The sequence below is a fragment of the Mus pahari genome, chromosome 1 (assembly GCF_900095145.1).
Source record: "Mus pahari chromosome 1, PAHARI_EIJ_v1.1, whole genome shotgun sequence".
In the NCBI taxonomy this organism is placed as follows: domain Eukaryota; kingdom Metazoa; phylum Chordata; class Mammalia; order Rodentia; family Muridae; genus Mus; species Mus pahari.
The window spans coordinates 2,845,265-2,863,232 of NC_034590.1; the positions used below are offsets into that span (position 1 = coordinate 2,845,265).

The 17,968-nt window shown below is 44.1% G+C and overlaps 1 protein-coding gene across 3 annotated transcripts in view; it reads right to left on the bottom strand.

The window, feature by feature from the left end:
• Positions 1–6,387: 6,387 nt before the first annotated feature.
• The window catches only part of Znf585a (zinc finger protein 585A), a 12,557-nt gene continuing 976 nt past the window's right edge, over positions 6,388–17,968 (bottom strand). Inside the window, exons 1-4 of one of the 3 annotated variants that reach the window (XM_029537531.1) lie at positions 16,403–16,420; positions 12,437–12,537; positions 10,925–11,051; positions 6,388–9,500 (exon numbers count right to left, since the gene is read on the bottom strand). In XM_029537531.1, the coding sequence (XP_029393391.1) occupies positions 7,153–9,500; positions 10,925–11,036 (2,460 nt within the window). In that variant the 5' untranslated portion in view covers positions 11,037–11,051; positions 12,437–12,537; positions 16,403–16,420 and the 3' untranslated portion in view covers positions 6,388–7,152. Of the gene's footprint in view, positions 9,501–10,924; positions 11,052–12,436; positions 12,538–16,402; positions 16,563–17,968 lie in introns of those variants that run through there. The other 2 variants (XM_021221823.2, XM_029537534.1) reach the window with 2 other exon arrangements.

Below are 17,968 nucleotides of genomic sequence, written 5' to 3' on the forward strand. Positions count from 1 at the left end.
ATTTTGATTTAATAAGGCTTACCAGATTAGGATTTTAGTTGCTGTGCCCAGCGATTGAGTTACTGACAATTCTAAACTAAGTTTTTGTTTTTTTTTTCTCGTGAAGATTGGGCTAGGTTCCAGAGAGAAAAGTACAGCGGCAAAGCATGGGTTTGCCTGATGTGCCCACAAAGGCCGTGGGGGTTTTGAAGCATTGGGGCTGCCGTGGTAGCGACCTGACAGTGGGAACTTGGCAAGCTGGGTAGAGAGATTTTGGAGCTCTGGATCAGAGAGTCTCCATGAGATAAAACAGTGCAGCCACTGCCTGACAGTACATGGTTGCCAGCACAAGCATGGAAACATGCTGGTGCCTTTTTACTATTTTCCACAACAGGTCACAACCCCGAGGAAGAGCCCTGTTCCAGTCGACTGCTTATTGTTCCACATACATAGAGTTCCTCAGGCCTGTGGATTCTTCTCGCAGCTCTGATGCCCTCCTTAGAGAAGAGCATCTGTTGGGTTACTTGACAATGTGTATTTTAGGCTGTGTTCATTTTGCTTTATCATTTTATTTGCTTGCTTGCTTGCTTGCTTGCTTGCTTGCTTTCTTGCTTGCTTGCTCCGTTTGAGATCTGGCTGTCTTAGAACTCACAGTGTAGACCAAGCTGGCCTTGAACTCACAGAGAATCACCTGCTTCTACCTCCCAAGTACTGGGATTAAAGTTTTGTCCACCATGCCTGGCATTTTGTTTATCTTTCAGTTTTTGTATCTTTAAGTTTATGGGTTCATTCTCTTGCACAAACTCATTTTTTTCCTTTTTCAAGACAATATCTTATGTAGACTTGACTGGTCTCAAATGTCCTATCTAGTAGAGGCTGACTCTGAACTGCTAAGACTTCTGTCTCCACCTCCCAAGAGCTGAGGTTACAGGGGTAACCTCATGTCCAGTTTATGTGATACTAGGAATGAACCCAAGGTTTTGTAGATGTTAGACAAGTATATTGTCAATTGAGGTACATCCTCAGCTCCACAAATAGACTTTTAAATTTCTCTAATGAAATCTCAAACATTACAAGGTTATTATTGCCAGTGCTCTTGCCTTTAGAACAGTGGTTCTCAAACCTTCCTAATGTTGTGATTCTTTAAGTGTTCCTCATGCTGGGCATGGTGACGCATGCCTTTAATCCCAGAACTCGAGAGGCAGAGGCAGGCGGATTTCTGAGTTTGAGGCCAGCCTGGTCTACAGAGTGAGTTCCAGGACAGCCAGGGCTAAACAGAGAAACCCTGTCTCAACCCCCCCCCCAAAAAAAAAAGAGTTTCTCATGCTGTGGTAACCCCCAACTATGTAGTTATTTTCATTGCTACTTCATAACTGTAATTTTGCTACTGTTATGAATCATAGAAAACGTGATATCCAAGATACGATGAAACCCCTGTAAAAGGGTCATTTGACACCAAGTGGGTTTCAACCCACAGGTTGAGAACTGCTGGTCTAGAACTTGATGGTAAGACTCTGTTGTTGAAGACACAACATACCTAAGTCATAGAGAAGTCATGTTGATACTCACTTGGAAGCTTCATCCCTACTGGCTGTCTTTTGTGGTACTGGGTGATGTTGTGTACTATTGGTGGAGAAGTAGAGTCATCAGCTCTTACCTGACTGTGAACCCTGTGAGCTACAATAATGACATAATGACTGGCCTGGTAACACAGGCCTACTGGTGCAATACTGGCCCAAACATCCTAACAGTCACCAACCACTTTCTCATTGGATTTAAGACCGGCTCCAGGAGATGAAACCCATAACTGGTGCCATGATTAAGGCAAGAATTTATGACTGGACAAGTCATAGACCCTTGGGGAGAACCATGTAGGTGGAGGTGTTGTTTCCTTTTAATTGGTTCTTGGTTGTGTCAATAAAGATGGCAGAAGCCAATCACTGGGCGAAAGAAAAAAGAATTCCACCAGTGGAATTCTGATATAGGACAGCCAATGAGTTTAGAGCAGTGGCTTCTTCGCCCAATGGGTTATCTGGCTAGTTTTAAGTATTAAGGCTGTCTGGTGATTTCCATCCATGGCAACTCAGGTGGGCAGGAAAAAAGGCACGGACATTGGCTGAGCTAGCCATAGGGTAGTTGGCTGGAGAAGAGGGCACTTAGTTCCAGAATTCATGGGGAAAGTGTCAGAGCTGGCAGATTGGCATAGCTGAGTGAGACCAGGGCGGCTTGGCAGAGCTAGCCTCAAGAGTTTGAGGGAGCTCGGGCAGAGCTCTCAAGAAAGAGCTAGCGTAGCTTATTAGAGTTACACGAAACAGAACCTACTACAATTACTGTGCTAAGATAACATGGTATTAAATGAATCCCTAACTTACCATTATACCCACAGATTGATTTTATCTCTTAACTCTCATCAAAGAAGCTTCATTTGCAGTGTGTGGCAATTAAAACAAACATCCACCACTGGGTAACGTGGGGAGAAGAAAGGACAGGAACGGGGCAGGATACTCAACCCTAAATGGAACATATGTATCACACCCTGTCCTCTCAAAGCTCAGGGATTACTGTGGAAGAGAGGGCAGAAAGAATGGTAACAGTCAGACACAGCAGGGCAGTGATTGGGACTCCACAGCCAAACCTTTACAGCAAAGCCACACTAAATCCCTGTGTGGAGAGGAGAGTTGAGCGTGAAGTCCAGCACTAACCGAGGAGCTATGTTTTGGTTTGGATACAGAGTTTCTTTTTGTTGTTGTTGTTGTTGTTGTTGTTGTTTTGTTTTGTTTTGTTTTGTTTTTGAGACAGAGTTTCTATTTGTAATCTTGGCTGTCCAGGAACATATCGTGTTGTAGCAAAGTCTGAGCAATGCCATTGTATCGGACCTGAATGATTGCACCTTAGGCTTTGCAGCAGCTGTTCTTAGTGATTACCTGAGGATTACAGAGTTGCTCTTCCAGAAGGATTCTCAGAGCCTCTGCATAACTTAATCCCAAGACAAAGCTGGCAAACCAGGAAGTGTGTATGGCTGAGGATCGCTTAGGTAATGATTCCTCTAGACAGCTCCTAGACACATAAGAAGTTTTGATGTGCTGGGCATGGTGGCACACGCCTTTAATCCCAGCACTCAGGAGGCAGAGGCAGGCAGATTTCTGAGTTCGAGGCCAGCCTCGTCTACAAAGTGAGTTCCAGGAGAGCCAGGGCTATACAGAGAAACCCTGTCTCAGAGAGAAAAAAAAAAGAAGTTTTGATATGCAGAAATTGACTTGTTAAAAGTGCTTTCTAAGTAACAAGAGGCTTTCCAACTAGGTAATTCTGAGTTCAGCCTGTCAGAGGTCCATCCTGATGCTGAGAAGCCTAAATTCATCCTGCAGGGTCTCTTTTCTTTGGTTGAACAGTATAACTCACAACCCTGAAACTCTGTCAACCAGGCTGGCCTCAAACTCAAGAGATCCACCTGCATCTGTATCCCCAGTGCTAGGTATAAGGCACATACCACCACCACCTGGCCTGAAATTTTGTAATGTCGTAATGCTAAACAATACTTTTCTCATTTGCCAGGACTTGCTGGAATCTAAAAGTGTTTCAGGATTTCTCTGTACTAAAGATCAGCCTGAGTTATAATCTTATTGTTTTCTCAGTGCTCTTTGTATATATTTAATATATAATATATATGAATATACTAAATATATATTTAAGATCTATTGGGGGGATGGCCTGCATATGTGTGAGTAGTATGTACATGCTTAGTGACTGAGCTCAGAAGAGGGCATGAGATACTAAAACTGGAAGTATAGATGGCTGTGAGCTGCCTAATGTGGGTGCTGAGAATTGAGTTTGACAATAAACTGAGTCTTCTGCAAGAGCAACAAGGGTTCCCCCTAGTCCTCTCATTTCCAGTGACTAAACACCCTTTGCGTATGTGCTCTAAAAATCTTTTAATTATTAAGAATTTTATTTTACTATTTCTTGAGAATTTTATATATGCTTATGTTTTGATTAAATCTAATTCCTATTTCTTCTCTGCCAATGCCTCTCCTCTCTCTACCTCTACTATTCTCTCCCAATTTCGTGTGTTCTTTGCAAAGATTTATTTTTAATTGTGTGTGTGTGTGTGTGTGCACCTGAGTGCAGGTGCCCATGGAAAACAGAAACATGGAACTGAATTGCAAATAGTTGTAAGCAGCCCAGCATGGCTCCTGGGTACCAAATTTTGATCTTCTTCAAGAACAATGGTGTTCTTAACCATAAAGCCATCTCTCCAGCTCCCCAGTAAGTATGGCTTATAACTAGGTGGAAAGATGGATTCTCAGCACTTTCTACGCTGTCATCTTCTCTAACATAAGTCTTTTGTTGTCTTTTTTTTTTGTCCCTGCACACAGGTATAGTGCACACAAGTATAGTGCACACAGGTATAGTGCACACATGTATAGAGCTACTCCAGATGCCCTTTAGGTGAGCAGATGGCATAGCCACACAATGGGATGACTGTTCGGCACCAGAGGCATGAGCTTGGTCCACTCCCATAGACAGAGGAAACCTAAACGCACAGGAAACCTAAATGTATATTAGTCAAACAAGGCAATCCAAAAGGTCCACATTCTGTGTTTCCAACATACCATTTTGGAAAAGGTAAAACTATGGACGCAGTCAAGTTTCTAATAATCAGAAAAGAAAGACCGACAGACAGGAGGATGTGGAGGGTTTAGGGGCACTGAACTTCTTCCACGAGACAGCATAGCGGTTGATAAATTTACTCGTCTGCTTCATGCTTTATTGTGGACATCAAAGTAACTTTTAGAGAGGGGTTCGTGAGGTGCCACCACTTGCTGAGGAGCTACAGCAGGTGACAACTGCTGATAGGAAAGTGTCTCTCCTCCTCAGGCTGCAGGAGGCTGCCCATAATAATTACTTGAAAGAAATTTGCAGCAAAATGTGGTTCCCTACCTGAGGGTCGGGCCTCAAGACTGTGGTCAGATCTATCCCAGTGTATCTGGAAATCTACACAAGAAACCCCCGGTGGGCTTTTCAGGTCCTGCTACTGTCTTGTGACTGGTGTTAAGTCAGTTTGACCTCCAGTTATCCCATTTCCAGGTGAGGTGAGATGAGGCAGTTGCTAGGAAAGCCCAGAGTCATTCCATATCACTGCCGGTGTCAGACCTTGGGCCCATGCCCACAGCTTCCATGCACTGCTCTGCTTGAATCCTTCCACTGCCTATCTTGGGTGGACTGCCTGACTTTCAAAGACCTACCCGTCTTTTCTTGATGCCTCCAGCTCACTGATTCAGGTACCCTGGGAAGTGGGATGAAGATCTACCATTTGGGTTCTTGGGGTTGAAGAGGTAAGGATGAAGGGGCTTCTTAAATTTTTCCCCAATCACTTTGAGGTTTTAGAATCATGGCAGCGAATTCTGGGAAGAAGCATCCACGTATTTCCCAGTTTTCCTTTCATTAAGCAGGTTAGTATCGGGCAAAGCCTGGAGGCAAAGTCCGGAATACTGTAGGGAAGTTGGTCATCTCTGTTGGATCCTCCTCTGCAGTCAAATAAGAAACATTGGAGGAACTTGGTATGACAAGCCATGGTCAGTCTCCACAACACACAGTCAGACATGAGTATAGACTCGTCATGGTAAATAGGGAAACCATTCTAGAGTGAACAAAAGACAACTAAGTAAAATATACACAGCAGGGGTGCCTCGGAGGGTTAAAAAAAAAAAAAGGAGAGGCCAGGAGCGTACGCCAAGCAGACAGAGAGGATCTATGTGGAGCTGTCATGGAAGAAAGGCATGCCAGAGCAAGCTACCAGATAAAACAAACTGTGCTCTTTGCAGAGGCACAACAGATGAAAAGGCCCTGAAGCCAGAAGCCAACTGCTGTGTCTAAAGAACATGGGAGAGAAGGGTGCTGTGGAAGGTGGGCAGAGCATACAGTGAGCCAGCCGTTCTCAACCTGTGGGTCAGGGCCCCTTTGACAACCTCCTATGTCCAAAAAAATTTATGGTACAATCAATAACAGTAGCAAAATTACAGTTATAAAATAGCAGTGAAATATGGTTGGGGTCACCCCGGCCTGAGGAACTGTATTAGAGGGTGGCAGAGTTAGGGAGGTTGAGAACCATCGAGGCACTGCTTGGTGTTTCTCCCTTGCCCCCACCCTCAGCAAGCCAGGAACCCAGCCCGGTTTAGCATCCCATTACTACACCTACGAATGTACATCAGAGTGATTTCCAAAGAGGGGTTCTCACCGAGGCACCACACCTAACTGAGGAAACACCCAATGGTGGCTGCTGATAGCATGGCAGCCTCTGCTCAACCTGTGCACACGCAGGCGTTGAGCTAGCTCCCCAACCCCAGGACTGTTCTAATGAGCTGATTTATGAGATCATTGAGGAGGGCATGTGAGCCTAGAAAACTGGGACAAGGGTCTTAATCTGACCCAGGTGATCTCAACATTTTTACTTTAAGCCTTCCTGGGGGTAAGGAAAATTCAAACGACATGATACTTGAGGTAGGAGACATGTTGGTTTTTTTTGACAAAGATAGCACTGGTAGCTTATAAAGTCTGTGACACGTCCTGGTGTAAATGACAGGAAGGCCACATACACTCTCAAGTTTGTGTCAGGATATGTCTTTACTGTGCCTTACCCTGTAGCTCAGACTAGCCTTGAACTCATGGTAACCCTCCTGCCTCAGCTTTCCCAGAAGGCTGGAATTACTGGCACTAAACGCCATACCCAGGCCCATATGTATGTCTCTCAACAGAAGGACCGGATGTGCCAGTTATGTTAGACCTAATCAAGAAGGCAGACACACCCACAGGTCTGTTAATGTTTGCAGCAAACACATGACAGAAGAGAAGGTCCCTGTCATGTACACTATATTATATTACCACTTAATTACTGGCAGTAGACATATTCCACCAACAGGATTTTTGCATCAACGTGAGTGGACACAATCTTTCTTGTGAAGAACTTGATAACAATGTTCCAGTGTTTTTTGCCATGAGAAAGCTTCTATTGTGTCAGATTGATGCAATTTCTTCTCAGCAAAAAGAAATGTCCTGCCCCATAATCCCATTCAGTGTCTTCTCTGAGATCCTTTTCTGAGCAGTAATGTGTGACACTGTCATTCTGTCCCATAGAGACAGTAATTACAGTAAGACGTGTCCTCAATAGGTCCTTTCTCATACTGGCGAGGTGTGAACACTCTCATGCATGCTGAGCACTGACTTCTGCACAAAGCCTTTCCCACACACTACACACTTATAAGGTTTCTCTCCAGTGTGTGTTGTTTGGTGTTTATTCAAATTGGACCTATCAGTGAAGGCCTTCCCGCACTCGGCACATTGGTACGGCTTCTCTCCTGTATGAATTCGCTGATGCACTTGGAGCTGGGATTTCTTCGTGAAGGATTTCCCGCAGTCGCTGCAACCGTAAGGCTTTTCCCCAGTGTGGATTCTGTGGTGTGTGATCAACTCTGACTTCTGCCTGAAGGACTTGCCACACTCCGAACACACGTAAGGCTTCTCCGCAGTGTGAGTCTTCTGATGCTTACTGAGATTCGACCTGCCGCTAAAGGCTTTCCCACACTCGGCACACACGTAAGCTTTCTCGCCGGTGTGGATTGGCCGGTGCACCAGGAGCTGTGACTTGGAGGTAAAGGACTTGCCGCAGTCGCTGCATCCATAAGGTTTCTCGCCAGTATGGATGCGCTGATGGGTGATGAAGTTGGACTTGCGGATGAAAGCTCGCCCGCATTCGGCACACACGTGGGGTTTCTCCCCCGTGTGGATTTTCTGGTGCACGATGAGTATCGATTTCTGGTTGAAGGCCTTCCCACAGTCTCGGCATTCGTACTGTCTCTCTCCGGTGTGAATCTTCTGGTGTATATTGAGGTGTGATTTCTGGGTAAAGGCTTTCCCGCAGGTGCTACACCCGTATGGCTTCTCTCCAGTATGTATTCTCTGGTGTGTAACCAGGTCTGACCTCTGAGTGAAGGCTTTTCCACACCTTGCACAGACATAGGATTTCTCCCCTGTATGAGTTTTCTGATGTGTGATGAGATTTGACCTGTTGGCAAAGGCCTTCCCACAGTTACTGCACACATAGGGTTTTTCCCCCGTGTGAATCCGCTTGTGCACGTGGAGCTGCGACTTGGAAGTGAAGAATTTCCCGCAGTGACCACACTGGTAAGGTTTTTCTCCAGTGTGAATTACCTGATGTGCATCCAAGTGTGCCCTCTGCACGAAAGCCAGCCCACACTTCACACACACATACGACTTCTCCCCCGTGTGGATTCTTCGGTGCACGGTGAGGGCTGACTTCTGGGTGAAGGCTTTGCCACAGTCCCCGCACTGATAAGGCTTCTCTCCCGTGTGAGTTCTCTGGTGAATGATTAGCTCCGACCTGTAGGTAAAGGCCTTCCCACACTCGCTGCAGATAGACGATTTCTCTCTCACTTGAACTTTCTTATTCGTAAGGAGGTTGGGAGTGCTGCTGAAGGGTTTCCCACGGTCGGGAGACACACAGGGCCGCACTCTTGAGTGAATTCGCTTGTGAACCAGGAGCTGGGACTTGGAAAGGAAGGCTTTGCCACAGCCGTCACATGCGTATGGCTTTTCTCCAGTGTGAATTCTTCGGTGTGTGACCAGGTGTGTCTTCTGGATAAAAGCCTGGCCACACTCAATACACACATAGGCCCTCTCTCCCGTGTGGATCTTCTGGTGCATCTTGAGTGTGGATTTTTGTGTGAAGGCTTTGCCACAGTCGACACAGCCATGGTGTTTCTCTCCTGTGTGGATCTTCTGATGTATCCTGAGGTCTGAGTTGTAAGAGAAGCCTTTCCCACAGTGGCTACAGGCGTAGAGCTTTTCTCCAGTGTGAATCCTCCGGTGCCGGAAAAGAGAAGATACTTGGAAAAAGGACTTCCCACAGTCAGTGCATTTATAGGGCTTCTCTCTAGTGTGGGTTGTTTGATGTGTGAGGAATTCTGACTTCTGAGAACACGCTTTCCCACATTCGACGCACACGTAGAGTTTTTCTCCCGTAGGAGATTTCACATGTACTCTGAGCTGTGACTTCTGGGTAAAAATCTTTCCAAATTCAGCACATTCATATGATTTCTCCCCAGTATGAATTTTCTGATATTGACAAGGTATTTGTTTATAGCTGAGGACTCTTCCACATTGATTATGGTCCCGTAATGTCTCTCCTGTTAGAATATGTTCAGTGTTGATACAGGATGAAATTTTACCATGTTCAGTAATCTTTTTCATTCTCTTCGGCCCATTACTTTCATTATGAGTCTGTAAATCTGAATTATGCTTCAGCTCATCCTCAGGTGGGTCCCATCGACATGGCCTCTTGGGGGGGAGAACAATGTATGAGTTCACATGAATCACCTTCCGAACACCTGAGTAGTCATAGCGACTCTCTGCATCCAGTGTCTTCTTAATGAAAACCATATCACTCGCTGCCTTATGTCCTATTTGCTGGTAGGTCTTTTTCTGGTCACCAATCTGCTGTAGTTCTTCTAGAATGAAATATGAGAAAACATTACTTGCAAAAACAAAGCAAAGCAAAAGCAAACCACCTCCTTGTTTGATGTGCAGAGAGGCTTTTTCAGAATTCCCAGCTCTAAAGCCAGGTTCCTTTCTAAAGAAGAAACAGTGCAGCAAGATGTCAGGGCACACGTGGCCCACCCAGGACAAACACAGAGAAGAGGGCAGGGGGCAATTTGATGGAGAAAGTTGTAAGGGACAAGAAACATCCAGGCATACAATACATCGATTAGAGGGACCAGCCAGGTAGATGTTACATAAGGCAGGCAAGATCAAAGTAAAACAAAAAGAAGGGACACAGAGAAAGATACAAAGAAAGATACAGAGAAAGACACAGAGAAAGACACAGAGAAAGACACAGAGAAAGACACAGAGAAAGACAGACACAGAGAAAGACACAGAGAAAGACACAGAGAAAGACACAGAGAAAGACACAGAGAAAGACACAGAGAAAGACACAGAGAAAGACGATACAGAGAAAGACACAGAGAAAGACACAGAGAAAGACACAGAGAAAGATACAGAGAAAGCTGACATGTCTATCAATGGTTACATGGCTCTGATTTATTTTAAACTTTCTAACACATGCTTTTTAGACGTTTCCATTATATAAATCAGTGATCCATGGTGGGGAGAGAAGATGTGAGCCAAAGAAGGAAAAAGGGAATATAACACCTTATCATAAGTCCAAGACGGAATTAGAATTAAAATGAATATGCTGACATTTATATAACATTTAAAAGATATACATTTATAATTATAAATTTAATTATAATTAAATGAAGGCCTCATCAGTGAAGTACTGTAATAAAATAATAACAACAAAACTCAGCTAACCAGAAAGATAGACCCTGTCAAATGTGGACTCACTTGGGTAGGATTTTTTTTTTTTAAGATTTATTTATTTATTCTATATAAGTACACTGTAGCTTCCAAAGGTCCTGAGTTCAAATCCCAGCAACCACATGATGGCTCACAACCATCCGTAATGAGATCTGACACCCTCTTCTGGTGGGTGCATCTGAAGACAGCTACAGTGTACTTAGATATAATAATAAATAAATCTTTAAAAAAAAGAACTGCTCACAGACAGGGCTGGAGAGACAGCAGTTACGAGCATTTACTCTCAACTTGAAGGTTTGGTTCAGAGCATCCACATTGGGCACTCACAACTGCCTGTAAATACAGTTCTAGGGGATCTGATGCCCTCTTCTGCCCTCCATAGATACTGCACCTTCACGGTGAGCACACACTAGAGAAAGACAAGCGCATATGTGCACAAACACATACAAAATAAACCTTAAAAGACTCTTAAGATGCTTCAGAGCAGGGATCCAACTGAGAATAGAATAAGCTCAATGAAGCTTCCTGTCTGATACAAGGGGACTCTGCTTACCCACTGAGCGCAGGTGGCTGTAGGTCTCCTGCACCACATCCCGATAGAGACTCCTTTGAGCTGGATCTAGATGCTGCCACTCCTCTCTGCTGAAATCTACAGTCACATCCATGAAGGACACTAATTCCTGTAAGAACAAATCATGTTTAGAGTAAACACACTCAGGACTGGGGGAGGGGGGAGGGGGAGGGGAGGGGGTATCAGGGAGGTGGAAAAGCATATTTAGAAATAAGGAGAGTAGGTTTTGTTTTGTCTTCCATTCATTCATGAAAGCCCCAGAGTGAGCTGTGGCCAACAAGATGGCCAAGTAGAAACTATCACTCATCCCACAAAGTAACAAAGTAACCACTGTGTTTTGATGGAAAGAACTGAAGAAGGGGGCTAGAGGACATCATAGAAACCCAAGAGGGTCACAGAAGAGAACAAAGCGCAATGACTTGCCAATGCCCTCCAAGCCCCTAGCAGCCATCTACTCCAAACCAGGAGGGTAAGAAGATCCCAGCGACCATCATTACCTTGGACACTGTAATGATTATGTTTGTCAACCTAACAATTTACAATTGTGGGAATAGAGTACCAGTGCAGGATTGTCTAGATCAAGTTGGCCTGTGGGAAGCTGTCTTGATTATTCTAATTGACAGCAGCCACAGTGATTTGTACCATATCCGAGGTAACGAAAAGGATCCTGGACTTCAGAAGGGATGGATGAGGGCGGGGAGGCAGAGCAAAGAAAGCGCGCATGTGTGTATTCTCTTTGCTCTTGACTGCGGCTTTTTCAAGTTCCTCACACTGTGACATCCCCACTTAATGACTGTAACTTGTGATTGTGAGCCAAATAAACCCTTTCTCCATTGTGTTGCTTTAGTGACGGTATTTTATCACAGAAATAGGAAACAGAACAAGGGCAGAAATCTAAATCGTCAGTCCAACGGTGTTACCCCATTTTGCTGGATATGGCTTGCTCCAGCGGCCTGGGCACCACTTCAGCTCAGCCCTTGAAGGACAGGGTGTAGCAGGCGACTTGTAGGGGCAGACAGAAAGGCTTTACAATAGTTTGGTGCCATAGGTAGGATACAACAGAAACCGTCTTGGGGACAGTGGGCCAGCAGACACATGAGTCAGTGGCGATCTCTGTTCATGTTTATTTAAAGGAACATTGATAAATAAATACTGTAATTTGTATCCAACCTTTGCTACTATGTGGGTTCCTCTTTCTTCTACCCTTTTCCACCTCTTTTTTCTACCCTAACACTAGGTAGGAGAGAAAGGAGAGAGGGGAAATGGGGTGGCATTATCACTAGATTACTTCCTGCTGAATAGGGGCATCATGTTTCTTGAGGCAAGTTTGATATTTGGAAATCAGAATATCTAATTTCTTCTCCTTTCTTTTCTTCCCACGACTACTTAAGAAACCGAAGCCAACCAACAAGCTACAACCCACCCTGCCTTTTGGGGCCCTACCATTTATACACCTCTGAAACATTCCCAGAATGCCAAATGTTACAAACTCACATAAACTATCTGCTGCAGGCAAAAATCACCCCCCTGCTACAGCACGAGGCAAATCATGATCAGCTGCTGTGGACACTCTGAAGCAGCTCCACATCTCACACCTGCGATTAAAACAAAAACACATTATTATAACATTTCTGTGGTTTTAAAGAAACCAAAATTCCAAAATTGTCACTATTGTACATTATTACTATTATAAGTAAAAATCATCCTTTAGTGTCTTAGGTGACTTTCATCTCAAAGTCCTGTTCCTAAATATGCAGCTGTAGGTTTCTATTGATGAGCCAATCTTTTCCCACCCCTCTGTTTTTGAGTAAGAAGAAAAGTAGCCGCTGACAGCGGGGCCTGGTGCCATCATGTGGGTTCCAGTGTTGCTAGGAGCTGCTGGATGGGATTATCTAGATCATGGTACTCTCCATGGTGTTAAACACACACACATGACCCCACAGACAGAAAACACTAAAGACTCCCTGTGACCATCTCAGCAGAAGACCAACCCAAGACCACTCTGCAATGTCTGAGCACTGTTCAACTGTAAAAGCTAACTGTCCTCTTATTCCCACTTCTAACTGTGAATTTTTTAGCATAGCCATGCGCAAGTTTTCTGAAATAATGACTGAGACTTCTTATATATGAAGAAATGCCTAGGCAAAACCTTTGCTCTGTTCCCTGCCTAGCTCATACCTCAATAACCCAGTTTCTTCTCTTCTAAGCATGCCACAGAGCTGGTTAACTTCTTCTCAGGTTCATGCCTATGTCTGCTCCTTAGAATTTGGGGTTAATCTCCAGTGCCTGTCTATTTCCCATAATTCCCCTCTCTCTCTTTCTCTCTGCTGGAACTCTCACTTCCTATTTCCTGACTCAGCTCATTGGCCATGGGCTTTTTTATTGACAGGTGAATGCTTTTACACAGTGCACAAGAGATTCTCTCTACACCCACTAATACAAATATAATATACAAGTATACATTATGCTTTATAATTTGCATAATTGAGATGGTTGTGCTCAATTTATCTCTAAGAGAAAAGAGCCTTTGAACTGGACAAAAGGGGGGAAATGTACGTTGCCCTGGTGCTGTTTGTAGTCTGATGTTAATTCTGCTTCTCTTGTGAACCTTCTCCCCATTCTAACTGGTCAAATAAAGGCAAGAGCAGAAGGGAAAGGTGGAACTGGAGGTCTTAGAGAGTGGGGGCACATGGGGGACAGGGAAGGAGAGGAGAAGGGAGAGAGAGGGGATTGAGGAAGAAGAGGTAGAGTTAACAAGGAACAGAACCACATGGCCAGGAAAAACTGCAAGTAGCAAAGGGTCTCATAGCTGGGAAATAAGTGAGGATAGTGATAGATCTACCCAAGCTAGGCATATAGTTATAATAACTAGGTTGTGTGGTTTTTATACAGGCTTATTGAAGATGGAAATTACTGCAACAAATTGGCGCACCAATATATTGCTCAGAACCCAACTAATGTGAGATAAAAGTCTACCCCCACCCCCACCCCATCCCCACCCATATTCCCACCCCATCCCCACCCCCACCCGCATTCCTATCCCCAATAAATGGCTGTGGCTGTGATCTAGGGCTGCAGCAATGTGTGGGCTGAAAGCTGAGTGGGTCTGAGGGGTCCTCAGAGAGCAGCTGAGAGGCTCCCTCCCCACACCCCAGGCAGACCATAGCAGCCAGGGGCAGCTCCCCAACCTGAGCTGGGACTTGGGGATTGCCAGTTTTGCAACACAACTGGGATTCCTTGATCCTAGGGAGGGACCAGGGACCCTGGAGGCTGGCTGTAGTCTTCTCACAGACACAGCAGGCTAATCTGGGCACCTACAACCAAGGGAGCCTTCCTGTGCTCCATTCCCCATATCCTCCACATCTAAACAGGACATGGGACAGCCAGACCCACTCTCCACTCTTCTGAGTGTTTGCACTGCAGACTGCCTGAGATCAATGCACACACTGCTGACTGCAACCCAAACAAAAGACAGAGAGCCAGCTCAGACACACAGAGGCTACAGGTCTTTCTACAGTTAGGCCCTCCCTGCGAATAAAAGAACCAGAGAGGACTACAGTGTCCTGAATCAAACAGCAGAAGGAGATAAAAGGCTCCAGAGCAAGTAAAAAGAATTATAAATTGATAATAAAGAAATAGGTAGATTGATACTTAAAGATGAGAAACACAGTAAATACCTTCTGAGTTTTATGGGATGTTATTTGTATGGTTCAATGGGGTAGATTTAATTGACACCTTGTCAATTACAGTTATTACAATATCTTGTTTTACTATGTCTTCTCAAAAGACAGGGCCCTAGTTAAAGAATTACACACCTCAGAAAGGGGGTTAGAGGAGACACTGGAACTGAAGGTATAGGGATTTATAGGTCCTGATAAGCAACAGAGAGAGGAAAATGAAGGTTGGTGACAGGAGCTGGAAAAGATGTGAGAACAAAAGAGGCAGAAATTCATAGATCAAACTGAACAGCAAAGAGATAGTGATAAAATTTGGACACAGAGTCTAGAGGATAATTTACTAAAGTCAGTAAATCAAAATAAGGTGGATACTACAATATCAGAATTACAACATAAAATGATAGAAGCAGGGCCTAGAACAGAAGATACAGGAATTTATAGAGCAGTATGAACAGCAGAAAGAGAAATCTAAGACTTGGCAATATGGTGGACTAGAGGAAACATTAGAATTAAAGGAATTTCCAAGTCGTTATAAGCAACAGAGAGAGGAAAATGAAGGGTGGAGACAGGAGCTGGAAAAGATGAGAGAATAAAGGATACAGCAGCTCACAGAGGACACTGAGCGGCAGAGAGAAAATAATGAGGACTGGAAGCAGAGCTTGGAGATGAACCTTTCCAAATTAATCAATCAGAATAGACAGCAGAATATCAGAATTACAACATAATCAATCTTGGGGCTGGAGAGATGGCTCAGTGGTTAAGAGCACTCACTGCTCTTCCAAAGGTCCTGAGTTCAAATCCCAGCAACCACATGGTGGCTCACAACCATCCGTAATGAGATCAGACGCCCTCTCCTGGTGGGTCTGAAGACAGCTACAGTGTACTTACATATAATAATAATAAATAAATCTTAAAAGAAAATCTTTAAAGAGAATAGAATTATCCCTCAAGACTGGAAGGATATGGCTCAACAAAACAGAACCAACAGTAGAGAGAGTTCTGTAGATCAACTGCTTGGTGAAGGTCATTTTCTTGAGAGAGAGATGCAGGCTGTATATGACGAAGAAACTTGGTACTGTGTTGCTCATCAGCTTTTAGCTGGAGCTAAAGGGCCTGTGTGTCCTATGATGGGATATGGGGACTGAAGACAACTTTGTGGGGTCTGTTCTCTTCCCACTTTTATGTGGTTGCAGGAATTGAATTTGTGTCTCCAAGCTTATGGGGTAAACATACCTAGTGACACATCTCATTGAGTAAAATGTTTAAAACCAAAACTTGAAATTAAATGTTGATAGTGGTAACAGCAGCTCAACAGAAGGGGAGGAGACAAAGTTGACAATGTTTCCCAAAAAGGAAAGCAGTAAAAATTGTGAAGGAAAAATAAAAATTGGAGAGCTACTGAGAAGCAGAAATGTCAAGAACTGAATCAAGAGAATATCTGTGTTCAGTGTGGCGATCTGAAAAGAAATGGCACCATTCCTTCAGAAACCCTATCTGGAAGTACTTTCTACCAAGAATTTTATCCACAGACAATAGATAAACATGGTAGGATGCCAAACAACAGTCTTTCATGATGGTCCACGCTCATTGCCTCTGGAGTGGATGACATTGCTCAGGTATTTCTTGATTTTCGATAAGATAGATCAAGATTGGTTCCCTGAGGGGCAGGTTTAGAGGTCCGGTTGCTCCGGTGGCCTATCTGCTTCTCCTCTGAGACTCCTGGGACAAATCAGGGTCATCTACTGCTTGGAGGAACCCTTACCCCCAAGACCCCGCCCCTGACCTCACATGAGCTCCCAGGATCCTCTGGGGCTAGTGATGTAGCTTCCAGGGTTGAAGTCCAGTCAGTTGGCATGATCACGCTGGGTCTAGACCCTGCCCTCTCAGCAAGCAGAAGCCTAGCGGTCCTCTACAAGTTCAGTCAGAGCTGTGAGGAACAAGTGCTGTGGAATGTGGTAAAAGATCCTTAAGGAGCGGCTCAGAGACACCAAGACACCCAGAAAGGTCAAATCCTTAGTCATTAGACATTCACCACTGAAACACATGCCGGTAACCTCGCGGAGCAGTTGTTCTCAAACTTGAGCAGGTATGCACTCAAATTATCTAGAGGTATTGTCAAAATATAGTTAAAAATTCTCAGCCTCACTCCCATGACTTCTGCTCCAGCAAGTCTAGAGATCTAAGAATTTATGCTAAGTAATCTCCATAATTATGCTGAAATTGTTGTACCAGGGACTACCCTCAAGAAACAGTGGTGGGAGAATAGAAAATTTAAGAAAAATCTGGGTCTGGGGAGACAGCTTAGAGGGTAAAGCACGTACAACCATATAAGAAACATAGCAATTGCTTTTAAAAGCCAAGGGGGTAAGAACTGGACGAAAGAAAAAAAACTTGCAAAATGGAAAGATATTTGTGAAACTAAGCTCTTTTACAAACTTATGGTGGACACTCAAATTGCTACAATAGTCCTTGAAGTACTTAGTCATACCTATTATTAAAACTAACTGGAGGAACCGGGCGGTGGTGGTGCATGCCTTTAATCCCAGCACTCGGGAGGCAGAGGCAGGCGGATCTCTGAGTTCGAGGCCAGCCTGGTCTACAAAGTAAGTTCCAGGACAGCCAGGGTTATACAGAGAAACCCTGTCTTGAAAAACAAAACAAAACAAAAATAATAATAATAATAACTGGAAGGATATAGTAAGGGTTAGTGAGACCAAAATACATTGTGTGTGTGTGTGTGTGTGTGTGTATATATATATATATATATACTCTTCAAAGAATAAATATATTTTGTAAAAATACACATAAGTGTTGATAACAATATAACTTCAAACATATAAACCAGAAATGGACCAAGGACAAGAGATGGACAAATCACCTTTTCGTTGTGAGCAATATACCTCTACAACTAAGCAGACAAAAAAATCTGTAATGGGGTTGGAGAGATGGCTCAGCGGTTAAGAGCACTGACTGTTCTTCCAGGGGTCCTGAGTTCAATTCCCAGCAACCACATGGTGGCTCACAACCATCTGTAATGGGATCTGATGGGATCTTCTTGTGTGTCTGAAGACAGCTACAGTGTACTCATACATAAATAAGTTTAAAAACCAAATCTGTAATGTCTGCTGGTGTGGTGGTACATGCCTTTAATCCCAGAACTCTGGAGGTAGAGGCAGGTGGATCTCTGTGAGTTTGAGACCAGCCTGGTCTACAGAGTGAGTTCCAGGCCAGCCAGGGCTCCAAAAAACAAAACAAAACAAAAGCAAAACTGTAAGGTCATGATTTTATATGTGTGTGTGTGTGTGTGTGTGTGTGTGTGTATTATATATCTGTGTGTGTGTATATATTT